At 43.4% G+C, this 16,983-nt stretch overlaps 2 protein-coding genes across 7 annotated transcripts in view; one reads left to right on the top strand and one right to left on the bottom strand.

The window, feature by feature from the left end:
* Window positions 1–16,983, bottom strand: part of cN-IIIB (cytosolic 5'-nucleotidase IIIB) — a 513,152-nt gene that overhangs the window by 149,737 nt on the left and 346,432 nt on the right. For all 6 annotated transcript variants that reach the window (XM_075876434.1, XM_075876435.1, XM_075876432.1 and 3 more), the window contains one exon: window positions 8,019–8,288. In XM_075876434.1, coding sequence (XP_075732549.1) covers window positions 8,019–8,171 — 153 coding nt within the window. In that variant the 5' untranslated portion in view covers window positions 8,172–8,288. The remainder of the gene's footprint in view (window positions 1–8,018; window positions 8,289–16,983) is intronic.
* The window catches only part of LOC119175883 (uncharacterized), a 766,025-nt gene continuing 760,430 nt past the window's right edge, over window positions 11,389–16,983 (top strand). Inside the window, exon 1 of the mRNA XM_075876430.1 lies at window positions 11,389–12,726. The gene's annotated coding sequence lies outside the window, so the exon portion shown is untranslated. The remainder of the gene's footprint in view (window positions 12,727–16,983) is intronic.

Here is a 16,983-nt window from a genome sequence, read left to right as displayed (position 1 = left end):
AGAAGGTGGCGCCTCTCTTTATTTCATCTTCTTCCATCTTCCATTTCCTTTCTTCTTTTTTTAAACTTTGCGCTACTACGATATGTTTATAAGAAGAAGTTTGACCCTCATTTTTTCGAGCAATTAATCAGCCTTTACCGCCAAACAAATGGAGATAGTGTCTCGGAAGAACACTTTTGCCTGCCTAAACTGATTAATTCTGCTCTTAAGTGTCCACTAAAGGGGAGGAAAAGAACGGTTCGTTTGGCTGACATTCAAGAACAGTGGACCGTTCTCATGCGTCTTGGTTTTCACGGCCACTCCTTGTTTTCAGCGTCCATGCGTCGAGACGCACAATTTGCCAATCGATAGGGTGACTACTTCATGAAATTAAAATTCTTAGCTTACACCAAAGCTGCCTATTAACGCCATCTGCACGCTACATCGACAAGGAAGTTTTGCGTGTACAAAGGACCACACATACGTGTTTACCTGAATTTAACAAGAGCTAAGTGAAAATAAAGTATAATAGATGCCTGCATAGATTTGGTTACCGTCATACTGACACCCGAAAGAGACCATACAAGTTGAAGTGGTGCTCAGATTTCATGGAAAGGAATGCATCCCGCGCAGTCCTTGGGCATGACAGTGGCTCGCGAGAAAGGGAATAAGTTACGAAAGAATGACGAGTTTTGCTGTCTTCTGAGTGGACGGAGAAAGACGTTTCAACGATCAGGTTTGGCAGCGTGCCAGCTAAGCCTCACCGTGGCCGCTACTGGTGTTTCATTACTTGGACTCGACGAAAGCTCTTCGATAACGCTGTGACGCATTGGCGTACTTCATTCGGGTTTTATCACTAAGATGCAGGCGCGCAAAACAATAAAACATTAATAACAAAACTCATAACAAACACGAAGAGACTGCTCTCAGTAACAAAAACGACTTCTGCGTAACTGTAAAGAAAACAATAAGGTACTCACGGATACATTGTTTCAAAAGAATAACGCTCTTGTTTGCCTTACCACCACAAACAATCGAAATAAAATTTCGGAAACAATGTCTAGTTGCGCGTTAATATTGTGAGATGGAACGAGATTATTTGGTCGCTTTACTTTTTTTTAGATTACAAGCGAGCTGAGCTGGTTGATAAAATTCATTCTAATAGATAGGACGTGGAAGTACGGACACAAGAAGTGAAGACGCTACGAACCCCGACTGACAACTGAAGAGGCACGCAACGACGAAAAAAAAAAAAAAGCAGGCACGATCTCTTATCTGCATATGGTCATACAAACCTACCAATCCGGCACGAGTGGGGGTGAAAGATAACTGTTAAAGCATTCATTTTTTTTTATGCAAGTAAATCGATGGTTGGCTCACACGTGTGCCACCCCTGTTATTGATGTGCCTTGCCTGAATCGTAAAGCGCGTTTCATATCTCCTGAGCTGGTACAAAACCGCGCCTTCATCGACTTTCGGCATGTACACTTACACTCTCGACAATGCAAAGAAGTATTAGAAGGTGAAGCTCTGATTAGCGATATCTTGTGTTCCAATAATGCCTTGTTAATGCAGCAGCCCGACCGTCCTACGCAGAAGCAACTCCAACTGCGAGTAACCTTATACATCACCCGTATGGTAGTCAGGGAATTCGTTAGCGTATTTTACGATACAAATATCGGCCCGCTTCTTCTTGTCTTTTACTCTCTTATTACTTGTCTCTCTTATTACGATAATTCTTTCTCCGCAAAGCAGCACAACTATTACTACTTTATTGGCAGCTCTTAGTCGCGAAATCGGTAAAGTGCGATAACTGTCACTTTGTTCAGGGGATCCAACATTTTACCCAGTCTGTATTATGCTCATTGCGAAACATATATCGCTCGTCATGCTCTTCTTGAGCGATATTGACTTGAGTTTCGGGAGGCACATGTGCTTGAGCCACCATGCGCCAGAGTTGCCAATTCCGCTAATAATAAGTGGATTAGGGCTTCTTTTTTCGCTGAGTCACGTGTAAAATTTTGAAGTCGCTTGTCACGTTTTTTTCAGCAGAACTAGTTATTTCAGAGATCATCACGTTCACCAATAGCACGTTTGTCGTTCCCTTATAGCATGTTTGTCGATGACTTTGGGCAGACAGGCGTGCGCAGGGTTCCACATCAAGGGGGCCAAGTTTCATCGCCGCCTCCCTCCCCCTCTTTATATACTAAGTCAATGTAAAGGGCAGATTTAGCGCCCTCCCCTTTATAGTTAAAACGGGGGGGGGGGGGTCGCCCCCTGACTTCACTTACCCGCGCGCACGCCTTTATATGGTTGACTGTTGAAGGCAAACATATCTTGGGGGAATCAGCAAACAACGTTAATCATGCGCTTGCAAACGTGCCTTAATTTAGCCATATAGAGACTATCCCGGAGACAATGTTAAAAGTGGCTATGAGCTTTTGTTCATAGTTGCGCACATTTTCGCTGTACAAAGCAATAGGTGATTCTTGAAACTCCCTTTCATATTTGAATGATATTTTTTATCAAAATTAAAAGTACTTAAAAAATGAAGCAATTAATTTTGTGTCCGCTTTCTTCAGCCATTTATTAGGGATGAGGATCTGCTTGTTTGCTCGGTAGCATCTAGCAACACTGCCATGCACCTTCATAATGCTGTCATTGTGTGCTGATCAGTGCCAACGTGGCCACTTAAGACTGACCAGAATTCAGTGATTCCGCCGGCGTCAGACGCCTCTGCCAATCTTGGCGCACATGTGGAGTGATCGAGACATCGAGCCGAAACGTCGCAGGTTGAATGCACTAGGTCTTGGCAAGCGACACCTTGCCTTCGGTGACGGGATTTAACATAATATAGATAATATAGAGATCTTGACGCTGAACTATACATCACGGCACGACGCCAACCAATGAGGGTAGAAAAGCACCAATTGAAGAAGGTCTGGGCGAACACGTTAAACATATACGTCGTTTTGACTTGCCATCGTCGATTTAATTATAGAAAGGTTGCTGGAAAACCATCCTCATCGCTCGTCAGCCAACATGAAAGTTAAAGCATCATTCTGTTTTCTGAGGACTACAGTCATTTGCGAACATCTGTGACTGTTGTGCAGAGCTAACGCCACTTGAGTGTCACCACATTTGTTTATCATTCTCTTCCTTCAATTTTTAACGCTTCTCTCGCTCCCTCTCTCTATCTCCATCCACTTCCCTTTCCTTTTGTCCCACCGTAGGGTATACCCAACAGGGGTGCTGTATCGTTAACCTGTCTGCTTCCTCCCCTTTGTATCCCATCTATCCGTGCATTAATTAGAAAGGTGGGATGTGCTTGTCCTTTACACCTTGAGAGTGAAGCTCGGCTCATCATCTGCAGCTTTCTCTGTGGCTCTACGGTTCAGCGCCATAGAGCCTACCGAACGAGCGACACATTGCTAGCTTTGGACACCAGCACTCATCGTGTATTCAGTATCACTGTGGCGCACGTGATCGCTCACCCCATCCGATGCAGCACGGCTATCAATAGATCACGATGCACGGGTATCCTTGGCATTCATTGACTGAAGTGCCTAAGTATGCCAAAGATGCATACTTAGGCGCTTAGCCTAACAGTAGGAATGGCAAAATTAATGAACGAATAATTCAGTGAAATCGCGTGACTAGTCGATTAATGATATTCGATTCCTTGATTTCTCTTGATGAAATTATTCGATCAAATCTTCAATTAATTTATAACGGCAACCGCCACCCTAACTCCCGACACTACCGCTTGGCCGGTGTGCCAGTGCGAGGCGAGCAATGCCGAGATGCAGAAGTCGAGATAATCTTATCACTTTCACTACAGCGCCTATTAGTGCGCTGGTAGGACAAGCCCCAAGCCGCCTGTGGCCCTATTAAATAATAATAATAATAATAATAATAATAATAATAATAATAATAATAATAATAATAATAATAATAATAATAATAATAATAATAATAATAATAATAATAATAATAATAATAATAATAATAATAATAAACTTTATTACTAATTTTATCAAAAAGTAGTACACATATCAGGCACATAAGGCTTGAGCAGCAGTGCCTGGCAGCAGCGGAAAACAGCAATCTTTGAAGTTAAACATTTGCTTATATGACAGAATGAAATCAAATAGAGACAACTCGGAAAAAAGAACAGTCACTTTACTTACGACGATAAACAAATCATTCGCCTGAGAACCTTTTTAAATTTATGTTTAGTCAGGATGCGCAGTGCACTTTATTTACAGAACACTGCGGTCGAAAGACCGAGCAGGGGGGCATAATAAAAAGTGATTCACAATGTAAATTAAATAAAAAGAAAGTTCAAGCAATAAAACATGTTAACGCAGTAGAACACAGGATAACATTTTAACAAGGTTAAATGGGAGCAAAAAATTGCAAATTGCAACCAGAGAATGCAAATCAAATACAACGTGAGACAGTCCGAGATCTTGAGTTGTACGGTTAAAAGCGGAAAGATACATAGTTATCGAAGTCAGGATTTTCATTATCACCGAATGCTTCAAAAGTTAACGCGTTCCAATCATTGATCGTCCGAGGAAAAAACGAGTTCATGAAAAGATTAGTACGTGCGAAGTAAGGTTCAAGAGTGTAACTTTGAGTATGTCGAGTTTGTCTTGAGATTCGATTTCTTATATAAGTTTCTGGACAAGTGTTAAATTTACGGAAATAAAGTGAGTGTAGAAATTTCAGCCGGGCAACAGCTCTTCGGTATTTTAAAGTAGGGATATCATTAATGGCCATGATCGTTGTTGGCGAGTCACTTCTGTGGTAGGCATTAACGATAAAGCGAACCGCCTTTCGCTGCACCATCTCAAGCTTCTTAACATCTTTCTTTATATGTGGGTCCCAAACGACACTATAGCATAATCTAACTTTGGTCTTATAAAAACATTGTAGGCCAACTTTTTGATTTCTGAAGGCGCTGTTTTTAATTTGTGTCTCAAAAAAACCGAGCTTTCTAGAAGCAGATGAGCATGTTTTATTAATGTGGCTTGACCATGTTAGGTGGCTTGTAATTGTGACGCCCAAATATTTATATTCGTTGACCTCAGTCAATGGACAGTTGTTGAGAGAATACGTATAATTAAAACGGTGTTTCTTATTCGTTATATGCATGACAACTGATTTATCGCTATTTAATTTCATTAACCAATTTTCACACCACTTAGAAATGGCACGAAGGTTGGATTGCAGGCATTTCTGGTCATTCGAAGCAGTAATCGTTTTATAAAGTATGCAGTCATCTGCAAAAAGCTTTATGTGGACTTGTGATGTGTCTATTGATTCAACAATCTCATTTATATACACTAGAAAGAGAATAGGTCCCAAAACACTACCTTGAGGAGCTCCGGATGATACTGGTAGAATACCAGACATGCAGTCATTTACTTTAACATACTGCTTGCGATTGTGAAGGTAAGAACGGTTCCAGTCAATGAAGTTAACAGGTAGACCTAGAATATGCAATTTAGAAATGAGGTTGCTTTGCATGACAAGATCGAAGGCTTTACTAAAATCTAAAAAGATAGCATCAATTTGATTCCCCGTATCGAGCGACGACGTAAACTCATGAATTGTTGTAACTAGCTGCGTAGTGGTCGATAATTTTTTCCTAAATCCATGCTGTAATGGCGACAGCAGGCGGTTTTCTTCAAGAAATGTTGTGATGTAATGTGTGACTATGTATTCTAATAGCTTACTTGACGTACACGTTAAGGAAATAGGCCTGCAGTTTGCAATGTTTAAATGATCCCCTTTCTTAAACACCGGTACTACACGTGATCCACCAGTCATCAGGAATGAAAGAATTTTCGAAGGAGAGGCGAAAAACGTTTGTTAAAATGTGCGCAACGGGTTCGGCGTATTTACGCATGAATATGTTAGGGATATTATCTGGACCAGCTGAAGATTTATTTTTCAGGTTAAGCAGCAAAGAAAATATACCCTCATAAGTTATGAACTCGGAAGACATTACTGGAAAAAGGTTGTCATGTGGTGATTCATGTTGGGGAGCAGAAAATACGGAGCAGAAGTATCTGGGAAACTGATCAGCGGCAACCGATGCATCATTTACAATGAAACCATCAACAGTTATTTGAATGGGCGTAGCATCCGTTTGTTCGAAATATTGCCAGCATTTTTCAGGGTTTTTGTCAAAACATCAGGTAATGAATGAGTGAAATACCTAATTTTTGCGTCGGAGAGTTTGGAAGCAAGGCTGACTTTTAATTTAGATATCTCACTAACTGTTTCTTTATGGTTTTTGGCTCGTTTTAGCCTACGCTGTAAATGAATGATTTCTCTTGTCATCCACGGGTTATATTTGTTAGCGCGAACATATTTGGAGGGCACAAATTTTTCAATGCAATAATGAATAGTTTCTTTCAGAGCATCCCAGATAGTTGTGACGCAGCCCGGCATGTTATCACAAAATTCCCACAAACAGTCAAGTATTGCATGGTCAACGGCTTTAGCGAAATCTTTTATTAGCTTTTTTCTTTGTTTTTTGTGCAACTTGGCATCACCAAGCGGAAAGGAAAGGTACACCACCTTGTGGTCCGACACACCATCAACCACATCCACAGAGTATGTAGAAATATCATTACTAATAAAAATTAAATCTATTACCGAACGGGCACTTCCCGCTTCTCTGGTGTACGCGGTAACAGTTTGTTTTAGATCACACATAATCATAATATCCACAAGAGGATTTATGTCCACATCGAAAAAGGAAACGGGGTCACGCCAATCAATGCACGGAATACTAAAATCACCGGCGAGTATCACTCTGTTGTTCGAAAACTGAGCCACATGATCGCACAGTTTGGAAATGTATTCAGGGGAAGCCGATACACTGCACACACGATAAAGACATGGCCCCAGCAGTCTACTCTGAGGAACAAACTTTCATGACCATCGATTTGGTTTATAACAATACCTGTCAATGGATGCCGTAAAACAATGGCTACGCCACCGCCCCTAATTGGCCGATCACAACAAAAAATGCTATAGTTTGGCGGCATTAAAACGGAATCACAAACGTTGCCATTTAACCAGGTTTCCTTGATTACTGTTATCTGTGGATCATGTTCAAGAAGCAACAGTTCAAGTTCGCCAATTTTATTTACAAGGCTCCGAGCATTAAAATTTAGTATCCTTATATATTGTGCCTCTGCACGCGTTGTACGTCAACGAGTGGCGTCCCGCTGCTTTGGAATTGCTACACGTTCATTTCTGGTATCGTCCCATACAAAGATGGTGTCATCAATTTTCAACTTATCATGCAAAAGAGATACGTGCCTCTTGTTCACTTGGTCAACTTTGGCGCTATCTCAAAGAAGCTTGCGTACGCGCAGTGTTTCATGACTGTAGTCAATTTGAATGAAAATGATTGTCCCTTCAAGTTTGTATTTTGAATGACAGCCTGCTTTTCATTAAAATCTTGCAAATAGGCTATTACTGGGCGTCAACTGGCGCGGCGGCCAAGGTGGTGAATACAGGCTGTAGACTCGCATCACTTTTTCCTAATGATGCCTCGTTTTGCCCGCTATTTTCCAAAATGCCATAAACGATTATGTTTGACCTTCGACTGCGATCTTCAAGGTCAACAAGTTTTCTGCTTTTCAGGGCCACTGGATTTTGAAGGGATAATGACGATGATTGAAGCGCTGTAATTAGCGGCCAGCTTTCCTTTCATTCTTTCATAAGTTGCTCTAGTGATTTTAAACGTGAGTCAAGATCACGAATGAGCTGTACACACTCGCTAAACCTGTTTTTCATTTCAGTAACCTCGGCGTGAATATCGGCCTGTTCCTTCAGTACATTCTGTAAATTATCAGCTGTGGAGGGACCCGGGTTGCTTTCGACATCGCCACAAATCAAAATTCCAAGAGCTGCGTAACAGTCATAGGCAATACTCAAACAAGTGCCTGGGCACGGCAAAACCAATAAAAACAACTCATCTCCACTCCTATTGTAGAGAATGAACAACTAACCTGCACAGCGAGAACAAACTTCTTGGTTAGCGGCATGGTCGCAGCCGTTTCGCCATGCCCACTGGTGAAGTAGTTCTGTGGTAGTGCTTTTATACTGTCCATGGTGCATGACGTCACTGACATGCGCAGATCCTGAAGAGGGGTGTCCAACATGCCTGGCGTGAATGTTGATCTTGATTGCTGCCGTGTGTCTGAGCTTGCGTTGGTCACACTGGGTCCAAGGCACACGTTGCACGAAGTTGGTACGCCGGCAATCGCTAACAGGAAAACCTGCACAGCGAGAACAAACTTCTTGGTTAGCGGCATGGTCGCAGCCGTTTCGCCTTGCCCACCTTGGAGGCAACTTATTGAAGTGCAGAGGAACGTAGAAGTCTCGTATTAGTTTTTCGTACCTTGTGTTACGCCTCGGTACTAGAAATTAGTCCTTGGGATGTAAGCAACGTGGAGGAACATACTTGGTTTTTAAAGTGTTGTTGCAAAAGTGCACTGCACTTTCTATTAGTAAGTGAGTAAAGTCAGGCACACAGGCTTTTAAGAACATCATTTTTGGCATTAAGGTTCAGGTCATAGCTAATATTTTTTAACACATGACGAATAATAGTTTACCCTCATTTTCCAGCGTGCCATACAACGGCCATATACTGTTATGCCGTACTATAAGTATGGTTAACCCCCCCTCCCCGAACTTTGTGTCTACACCTGAGCGCTGTAACCACTGATCTGCACATGTCCGGCCAGAGAGTTAAATAAACGAAATACCTCAAAATATGCGATAAACGCGATGATATACGATGAAACAGTGGAGAGCCGAAACCGAACACAGACAAGATATGTAACTATACGATGCGCTTGCGCAGCCGAAATGTACATAAAACAACAAACGCCTCTGTTGAACGTTAAAGCATTGTCTTGCTGCTTTGATGCATTTTGCAGCTTCTGTAAAATTTTCTGCATCACCAACGTCAGCTAGTTTCTCTTGCGCAGGCCAAGAGCGATTTTTATTAGGAAAATCCGGTGTTCCACGAAGCTCCATCCTTAGTCTATTGTTATATAATATTTTTGTGAATGACCTGGTTAACGTGGTACCAGCTGGTTTATATCAATACGCAGATGACACTGTCATTATAGCGCAGTCAACCAGCTTTATGCATGCCTTTACTTCATTACAGGCAGTTGCAACAAGGGCTAAGGAGTGGTTTGCTGCTAATTTAAATAAAATCATACGTCTAAGACAAAACTGATTTCTTTTTACAACCTTTTGAAAAATATAGATATCAATTATTCGTTTTTTTTGCAGGATTCCAATTGTTTTCCTTGTTCGTGCACACCCTGAGACTAGGTGGATACCGTCAAGTACCTTGGTCTGTATTTCAGCGTTGATGAGTATGTATGCAAACGTTTTCGCGCTGTATCATGTATACTGTACAGTTTGAGATATTTGGTGCCTCTCTATTCGAAAACTCGTTGCACATGCTTTAGGTTATATATAGTATTCTCGTGCGAGCGTTTGTGGTCTTTGTGCCCTGGAACCCGAACTAATTTGATTAAATTTATGTGCAGTGGAAGCAATGATTTGAAAGCAGTCAGAAAGTCTGAATGAGGGCTGAACATACCCATAGCAAATCCGTCAAAATTATTGGTGATCCTGCTGTAGTTTAAGCACAACTGGAATGATCGCTAGAAATTTTTTCATAAAGATGGGCACGAAATTTAATTTGGAAGACGAAGAGGAAACGATCAATTTGGAGTAAAAGAGGGACAATTCCAATTCCACATTTTTATTTCACTTTGTGACGCATCCATCGCTATGACTGTTTTTATTAGCGTATGTTGCAGGTAATCATTAATAAGCATTGAATAAGTGGAGCGACTTTAATTTTGCATTGTTCGAATAAATATAATCAAACCCTCTTTTCATAGTGTTGTTGCTTCACTGATTATGAACAGGTTAATAATTTGAATGTATATTTTGTCAAGAAGGCTTGGTGTCACTAAAATTTTAGGCATATGAAATGCTACAAATAATAATAATAATAATAATAATAATAATAATAATAATAATAATAATAATAATAATAATAATAATAATAATAATAACAATATCAACCAGTGTGGTTACAGAAAACTGCGATTTCAATGCCCTCGAGGACGCAGGCTTTGAGGCAATAGGACCTGCTGCTAAATTGTCCATGGATAATGACCAGAGATCCTTTATTCTGTGACACCCATAGACGACGGTTCACCTGTATCCACTAGGCGGAATAACGAAATTTCATGAAGGCGTAAATGTGCGCATGTGACTTCCATAGCGCTTCTGATAGAAACGTTTCTATCGAGAGCAAACAAACGCGTTAGTCTTGGTTGATACAGGGCACACGAGACGACGACGAAGAATAGGATAGACAGGACAGGCGCTGATAGGCGCGCTAGAGTAGGCAGGCTTCGGGGCATCTCGCTCGCTGTATTCCGTGCCGGCCGGTTGTGCCCTCGCGATCTCCGACGACAGTGCAGCTCTGGCCGCCTGGGCTGGTCCTACGCCACCTTCTGACGCTGGTCCGCGACGACGACGACAGCGTAGATCTGGCCGACTGAATTAGCCCTACACCATCTCCTGACGCCGACAAGAGCTCTCGTCGAGTGGTGCTCCGTCCTCGGACTCCTGCGACCGTGTCCATCTTTCCTATCTTCTCCTTACTTCTGTATGTGCCTGTCCCTGCGCCTCGCTCTCTCCTTCCTCTTTCTATATATAGCTTTTAATCCTACCCTTTTATTCTCTCCTTACCCCCATCCCTTGTGAGCTACTGTTGAGGTGCCGCACCTGATGCAGACACTTACGGGGCTCACTTTTCTCTTATTTTTCCTTTAAGAACCACATAAGTAGGCAGACTTCGATGCCAGTACGTTTCTTATTCTTCCTCCTCCTCTGGTGTGCGCGGTATCAACCAAGATAAACGCATACCAACTCGCTCGAGCTTCCATTATTATGCAAGCAATGCTTCTCAAGCAATGGGATATACTTTTAAAAGCAGCCTTAAAGATGTCAATTAATCGATGAAATGTTAATTCAATAAACAAGCAACGATTCATTTATTAAAAGTTTTAAATGAATATCTCTACCCAACAGCAAGTACGGTGGGTCTTATTGTTCATTACATCCCAAGGTCACCTTAAATGCCCAAGCAATCTTCCGTAACCATTTCCACAATTACATTACATTCAACTATGAAGTATCGTTGAATTAGGAGGATGAGCTTAAGCTGGCGAAACAGGCCACGGAAGAAGCAAAAAGCAGTGGTGTACCTGCGCTGAGAAGGCCACTCCCCATGGGTGAACAAGAGAAGCGTTTTTTCCCCCCTCGGATTCATATCAATAAACGTTTATTCTCGTTCCTCTCGAATGTGTTGACTATACAAACATGATCTCACATGGGGTGAGTTACGCGTGGTCAGTTCATTTGCCCATCGGTAGCATTAGCAGATTTTTCTCACTGGACTATAAATAACCAGAAATCTTCTGCACCTCTTACATTTACGTTTTCAGCAGGTAGCCGCTGTGGTCGGATGCCACTTCAAACTTGTTGCGAATGTTTATGTGCTGCTATCGATTTTGTTGAGACAAAGTATGCCAGTGTCATCATGGCACCCTTGGTCATTTCGCTTTATTTCAAGAACCTCACCGCTATTGTTTGACGATGACTGGGAGGCTGGCCAGGGCCACTAGCGTCGATAGTTTTCTCACTTCTGCACTGTCAGCGTCACAGGTGTTGCCCGCCTCGGTTACCTCATAGAACAACCTTCTGCGAACAGCTACTGTCCTTTACGTCACCTTCAATTAAACCCGCAAAACTCGTTCAAGTGGTGAAAAAAAAAACAACTATAGGTCACTGTGCACAAGAAAAAGCGCGATGAACGAAATCTCACCTGCACGTAAAAAATAATGAAAGATGGGCTGTCCACTCATTTTTTTCACGTGTCAATAAATCGCCGCCTGTGTTCTACTACAAATAAGAACTTGTCCACTTATATGGTGAATTCATTCATGCATTTATTTATTTGTTCGCTCGTTCATTGAATCACCCAATCACCCGATCAATCAATCAGTAAATCACTCACTCACTCACTCACTCACTCACTCACTCAATCAATCAATCAATCAATCAATCAATCAATCAATCAATCAATCAATCAATCAATCAATCAATCACAGCAATTTGCAAAATCTTTCAGAAGTACAATGGCCGTGTGCGCATAATTCTCTCTCCGCGTATTGGAACTTTCGAGCCAGCCCCGTCGCGAGCAGGCTCCGAACTTTTCGGAGGTGTGGGCGGCCCGCCGGTGTCCTACCACCGCGTGGCGCCTCCGGTCGGCGGCTGCAGGCGTCGTCGTGGGCCGCTCTTTCTTCCTTGCAGCGGTGGCGCTCCCGGGCACCGAATACCGCCTGGCGCGCGGCCCCCAATCGCGCAGAGCCCTGCGCTACGCCGGCTCGAGCGGATTTTTGAACTCAGCGCGCGCGCCAGCGCACGCGGGGAGACTTTCGCTCCGACGGCGGCGGCATCTTCCTCGCCACAGAGCCACGTCCCGGCGCCAGCGACTGGGAGTTCCCCCTCACTTGACGAGCGGCCCGCCGCCGCGTCCGCTCCATGGACGGCGGCAGAGCGGACCCGCGGGACAGCAGCACAGCAGGGCCCGCCCGAACACCGGCCCTCCGGGTGAGTGGTCGTCATTTGCCCACCTCGTCATCCGACCACGCACTCGAGCCCTGACTCCGACCACTTGTCACGGACTCAGGGCTGCGAGAGCACCGCTCACCCCTTCCCCATTCGCCCGACACCCACTTCCAGGACTAGTTTCCATTTCGCCGTGACGAGACACAGTATACCTCCATTCTTGAACAGAAACTTTGGCGAAGTATCGGCGAATGCTCAAGTTTGTTTATTGCCAACAGAGTAGGGGCTACACTGCTCGAAATAGTTTCTGGCTTGTTTATAGTAGAGCTCAAACTGTGAAGAACGGATAGTAGTCAAGTTCAGAGAAATAACTTTTTACCTAATATTCTGGTATGAAACAGAAATGACATTAGAAATGGGTTTTGCGACAGCGTCACTCAGGCATGTCATTAGTGGCTACCTGTGGATGTACCTAGCATCTTCAATTGCCCATTAGTCAGTTCTTTTGCCCATCAATCGCATTCACAAGTTTTTCTAGTCGGATTATAAACAAACAGAAATATCCTGCGCCTCTTACCTTTACATTTTCGAGCAGGTAGCCTCTATGGTCAGATGCCACTTCAAACTCGTTTGGAATATTCGTGCGCTATTATATAGTGTATAGACAATGATGAGTACGTAAACAAGAGTAGATGAACTGTGCAACCGGTTTGTGACACCGAAAGCTGCCAAAACAGAATTAAAACTATCACACACGTTAACGTTCTCGATATTATCTGACTTACTATAACAAAGTAGTTCAATCTAAGCGTACAAAAAGCTTTATCGCTGAAATGACGTAGCGTGTTTCAGCGAGTTCAAGCGAGTCGGAAACGTATATAGGGTAATAACTAACACCCGAAGCGACTTTATATTGTAGACAAATTATGGCGCTAGCTCAACTGTCAAAAAGAAAAGTTCTCGGTCGTGAAAAATTAGGCCACGTCTAGCAGTTATATAAATAAATTGTGCGAGAAAGAACACGCAATGAGTTCCACCGCTCAAAAGCCTCATTATATTTCTTTATCTTTCCTTTAACGTAGCAAGGACCACTGCCAATTAATGCTTAATTTAATGAGCCCCTCCTTTTGTGCTATATGGTCTGCTGGTATCACTGAAGCGCAGCATGAAATCACCAAGAGAGCGCTCAAGTAAGACAAAAATGAGGGAGACACTCTGTAACGACATATGTTACTTCCTAATTAGGTAATTACGTGGAGACAGGGACATATGGAAACTCAAGGCATTTCGATGGATATCTTTGTTTCATTGAGTCGTTAGGCCTTAAGTAGTCAAGTCTCGTTATTAATACTAGGCCTGTACTACAATGGTTAAGGTTAGAGTAGTTTGTACGGGCATACGGAATGGGAAGTGCAAAGATCCGGTCCGAGAAAACGAGAAAAATTGTAGAGATAGTCACAAGCAACTAGGTCTGTGGGAAAATTGAGCTAGACAATGAAACAGAGTGATCAAACACAGATTATATTACTCTGTACCAAGATGTGCTCTATCACACGAAATTCATCGCCCGTGCTAAGCACAGTAGAAAGAAATGAACTGAACAGAACGAATAAAATGTTTCGAAATATGTCTGAAGACACCTTCCATCCATTGTCGTGAATCTGGTTGCTGGTCACTGTTTGAGAATTGTACTATCGTAAAACAAAGGTCATAGCCAAATCATGGCGGATATTAGTAAGTCGTTCAAATTTCAGCTTTTTAGATGCCGGGTGGACGAAGGTGTGCACAGGGCTATCCTTTTTAGGAGAGAGTGGTAAAGTTTCATCGCACTGCATCCCCCCCCCCCCCCCCCCCTGTTGATCGATTCATAAACACGACATGATGCCCAATGCTTCAAGGTTAAGATCAGAGTGAACCGATGACGACCTTATCAAATGGCACCTGTCTTTGGTCCGAGGTCTTTAGGAAGTAAAAATGGGAAGCAAACACTTCTTGGGATGCAACATCAGCGGACCTTGGTCGCCATTACCGCCAATGAAACTGCGTGGCCCTGCTTCAAGGTCGGGAGTCGGACGGAAACCCGTCTCGCCGCTAAGAGACACGAGGATAATTAAAATGGGCACTGGCAACGATTGTTCACATAAAAGCAAGACAATTGTGAACAAGGCTCCCGTATACGGAATCCATGGTCGGTGACCATTTTATTTGCCCTCATAGCACTGCTTTTTAAAATATGACGAGGCTGGTCCGACTGGGTGACGACACGCCGCATACTTAGCCCCTCCTCACCCACACCCGGGGAATTCGCTAATTTCGGGCTATGCTGATGAACAGGCCTTCAGTATTACTGAAGCATAAAACAAGTTCATTCCCTTTTGCGCCGATTATAAAGTGAAATAAGTGCTTTTGTTGAACTGCACTGTTTCAATTTTTCTTTCGTCTGTGTCGGCGCACAGCCGGGCCATCACGTGGCAGGGAACGGCTTAGTAGCGTTGAGTAATCTCTGTTTAATCCCCAGTACCTGTTTACTCCATAGATCAGGAAAGAAATCTTTCAGTTGCAAGCAGCATTCTGCGCGAGTGTGCGAGCATCCTTTTTTATGTGTGAGTGCTGGGGCAATGATATTGTTTTTCCCCGACAAGAAGGCACCACTCAGCGTCGCTGTCTGTGCTTGCTCCTCGAAACTGACATCTGCTGTGCAGACATGCTCGAAATATTTAGCGAAAGTCAGACTGCAAAACGTGACGAGGAATGGTGCAACTCTTAAGGTGCTTGTCTCTGAACTTCTGCGAGGAACAAAACTCACCCCCTTCCTGGTATATACCGAGGCATGGTTTGCGCAATTCAAAGTTAGTCGGCGCATTTACGCCTGTCAAGCTGTTTACCGCGTCGATGTCCTTGTATACGGCTCTGCTACGCATTATATATGAAAAAAAAATTGTGTACCTTGCAATGCCATTGTTTGCCGACGCTTCGCGCCAAAGCGATTTGCCTTCAAATGGGTTTGAATACACGCACATTTCTATAACTTTCGAAATGTGTGTTTAATAACAGAGCCTTTGTTTACGCCACAGATTTTTTCATAAAAAATGCCTAGAGAAATCTGGCTCCACCATCTATGCAAATTTCTTAAGGGGTGCTGTTGGAGCACTGGGAAGGACGGTGTATGTGCCTGAGAGGCTTGTGTTGGCTGGTGTTAAGCGAGGCGTCGGCGCAAAAGCGGATACGACTGCGCAAATAAAGCTTCTCTGAAACGAAGCTGTCATGAATTGATCTCTTTCCCGTGTATTATATTCCACAATGAAAAGTACACTTACCTTGACGGCCCAACCAAACGGCGAAAAAAGAAACAGACGACAGAGGAAACGCTCACTTTGTCGTCTGCCTGCCAAGTTTAGCGGTCGTTGGTTACTTTTTACGCTTCGTAAAATTGTACATTGGCGCGAACGTTTCCAGTGTTAGCTTCAACACGTTTCTGAACAATACCAAACAATAAATATCTTATTACGTGCTCTTTTGGTAAGAAATCAACCATTTTGACGCAAGGAACGCGTTGAAGCCAGGCGCTGCTTCGATGTGTTCGGGCTTCACGTGAACGATGCGAATTCGAGTCAAGTTCGAAGCTCACGTATACCGTCATTCACGGAAAACTTTATGCCGTCATTCCCTTGCATCAAGCAGCTCACTAGCGCCAGATTTTTCTCTAGGTAATTTTGTGAGAAACTCCAAGGTTCACGTCACGACGGCGCACTTCATGCTGGACAGTTCGTAGACGCTCAAGCTGATCTTGGTGTCCCCGCTTCGAGCAGCGCATGCACCTTTGCAAGCGCAATATGCACTGCATAAAGCCGAGCAATCTCGCAGTACGGTTGAAACCCTCTGTGAAAACTGTACTCAGTGCGACTAACATTTGCATTCGAGCGATACGGCCCGTCCTTAAAATGATAGCGCCGGACCAGGACCGTGCGGTGACATCCAGCCGTGCATTCAGCATCGATAACAACTCGGGCCTCCTCCGTCACTGAGGTAGGGTTGTCGATTAAGTTGTTTCAACAGAGGCCCAATGTTCCAACAAGCACGACTTTTGAGCATGTTGGACGACCACTTTGTCGAGGAAAGCTCGGCCGTAACTCGCTCATCTGCTCCTTGGTAGCTGCGCTGAACTGTACGTGTTAATTGGTATATACTCATCTGCAGTCATGCTTTCTCTGTCTCTCTTTTGCTTCCTTTGTTTTTGTTTCCATGTGTAAAGTTCAATCAACGTTCGTTCGTTTACTTTATAGTCTGTCTCTGTCTCAA

The sequence above is a fragment of the Rhipicephalus microplus genome, chromosome X, assembly GCF_043290135.1.
Source record: "Rhipicephalus microplus isolate Deutch F79 chromosome X, USDA_Rmic, whole genome shotgun sequence".
Taxonomy (NCBI): domain Eukaryota; kingdom Metazoa; phylum Arthropoda; class Arachnida; order Ixodida; family Ixodidae; genus Rhipicephalus; species Rhipicephalus microplus.
Note: the sequence above shows the minus strand (reverse complement) of the source record. Positions and strands in the feature narration are given on the sequence as shown.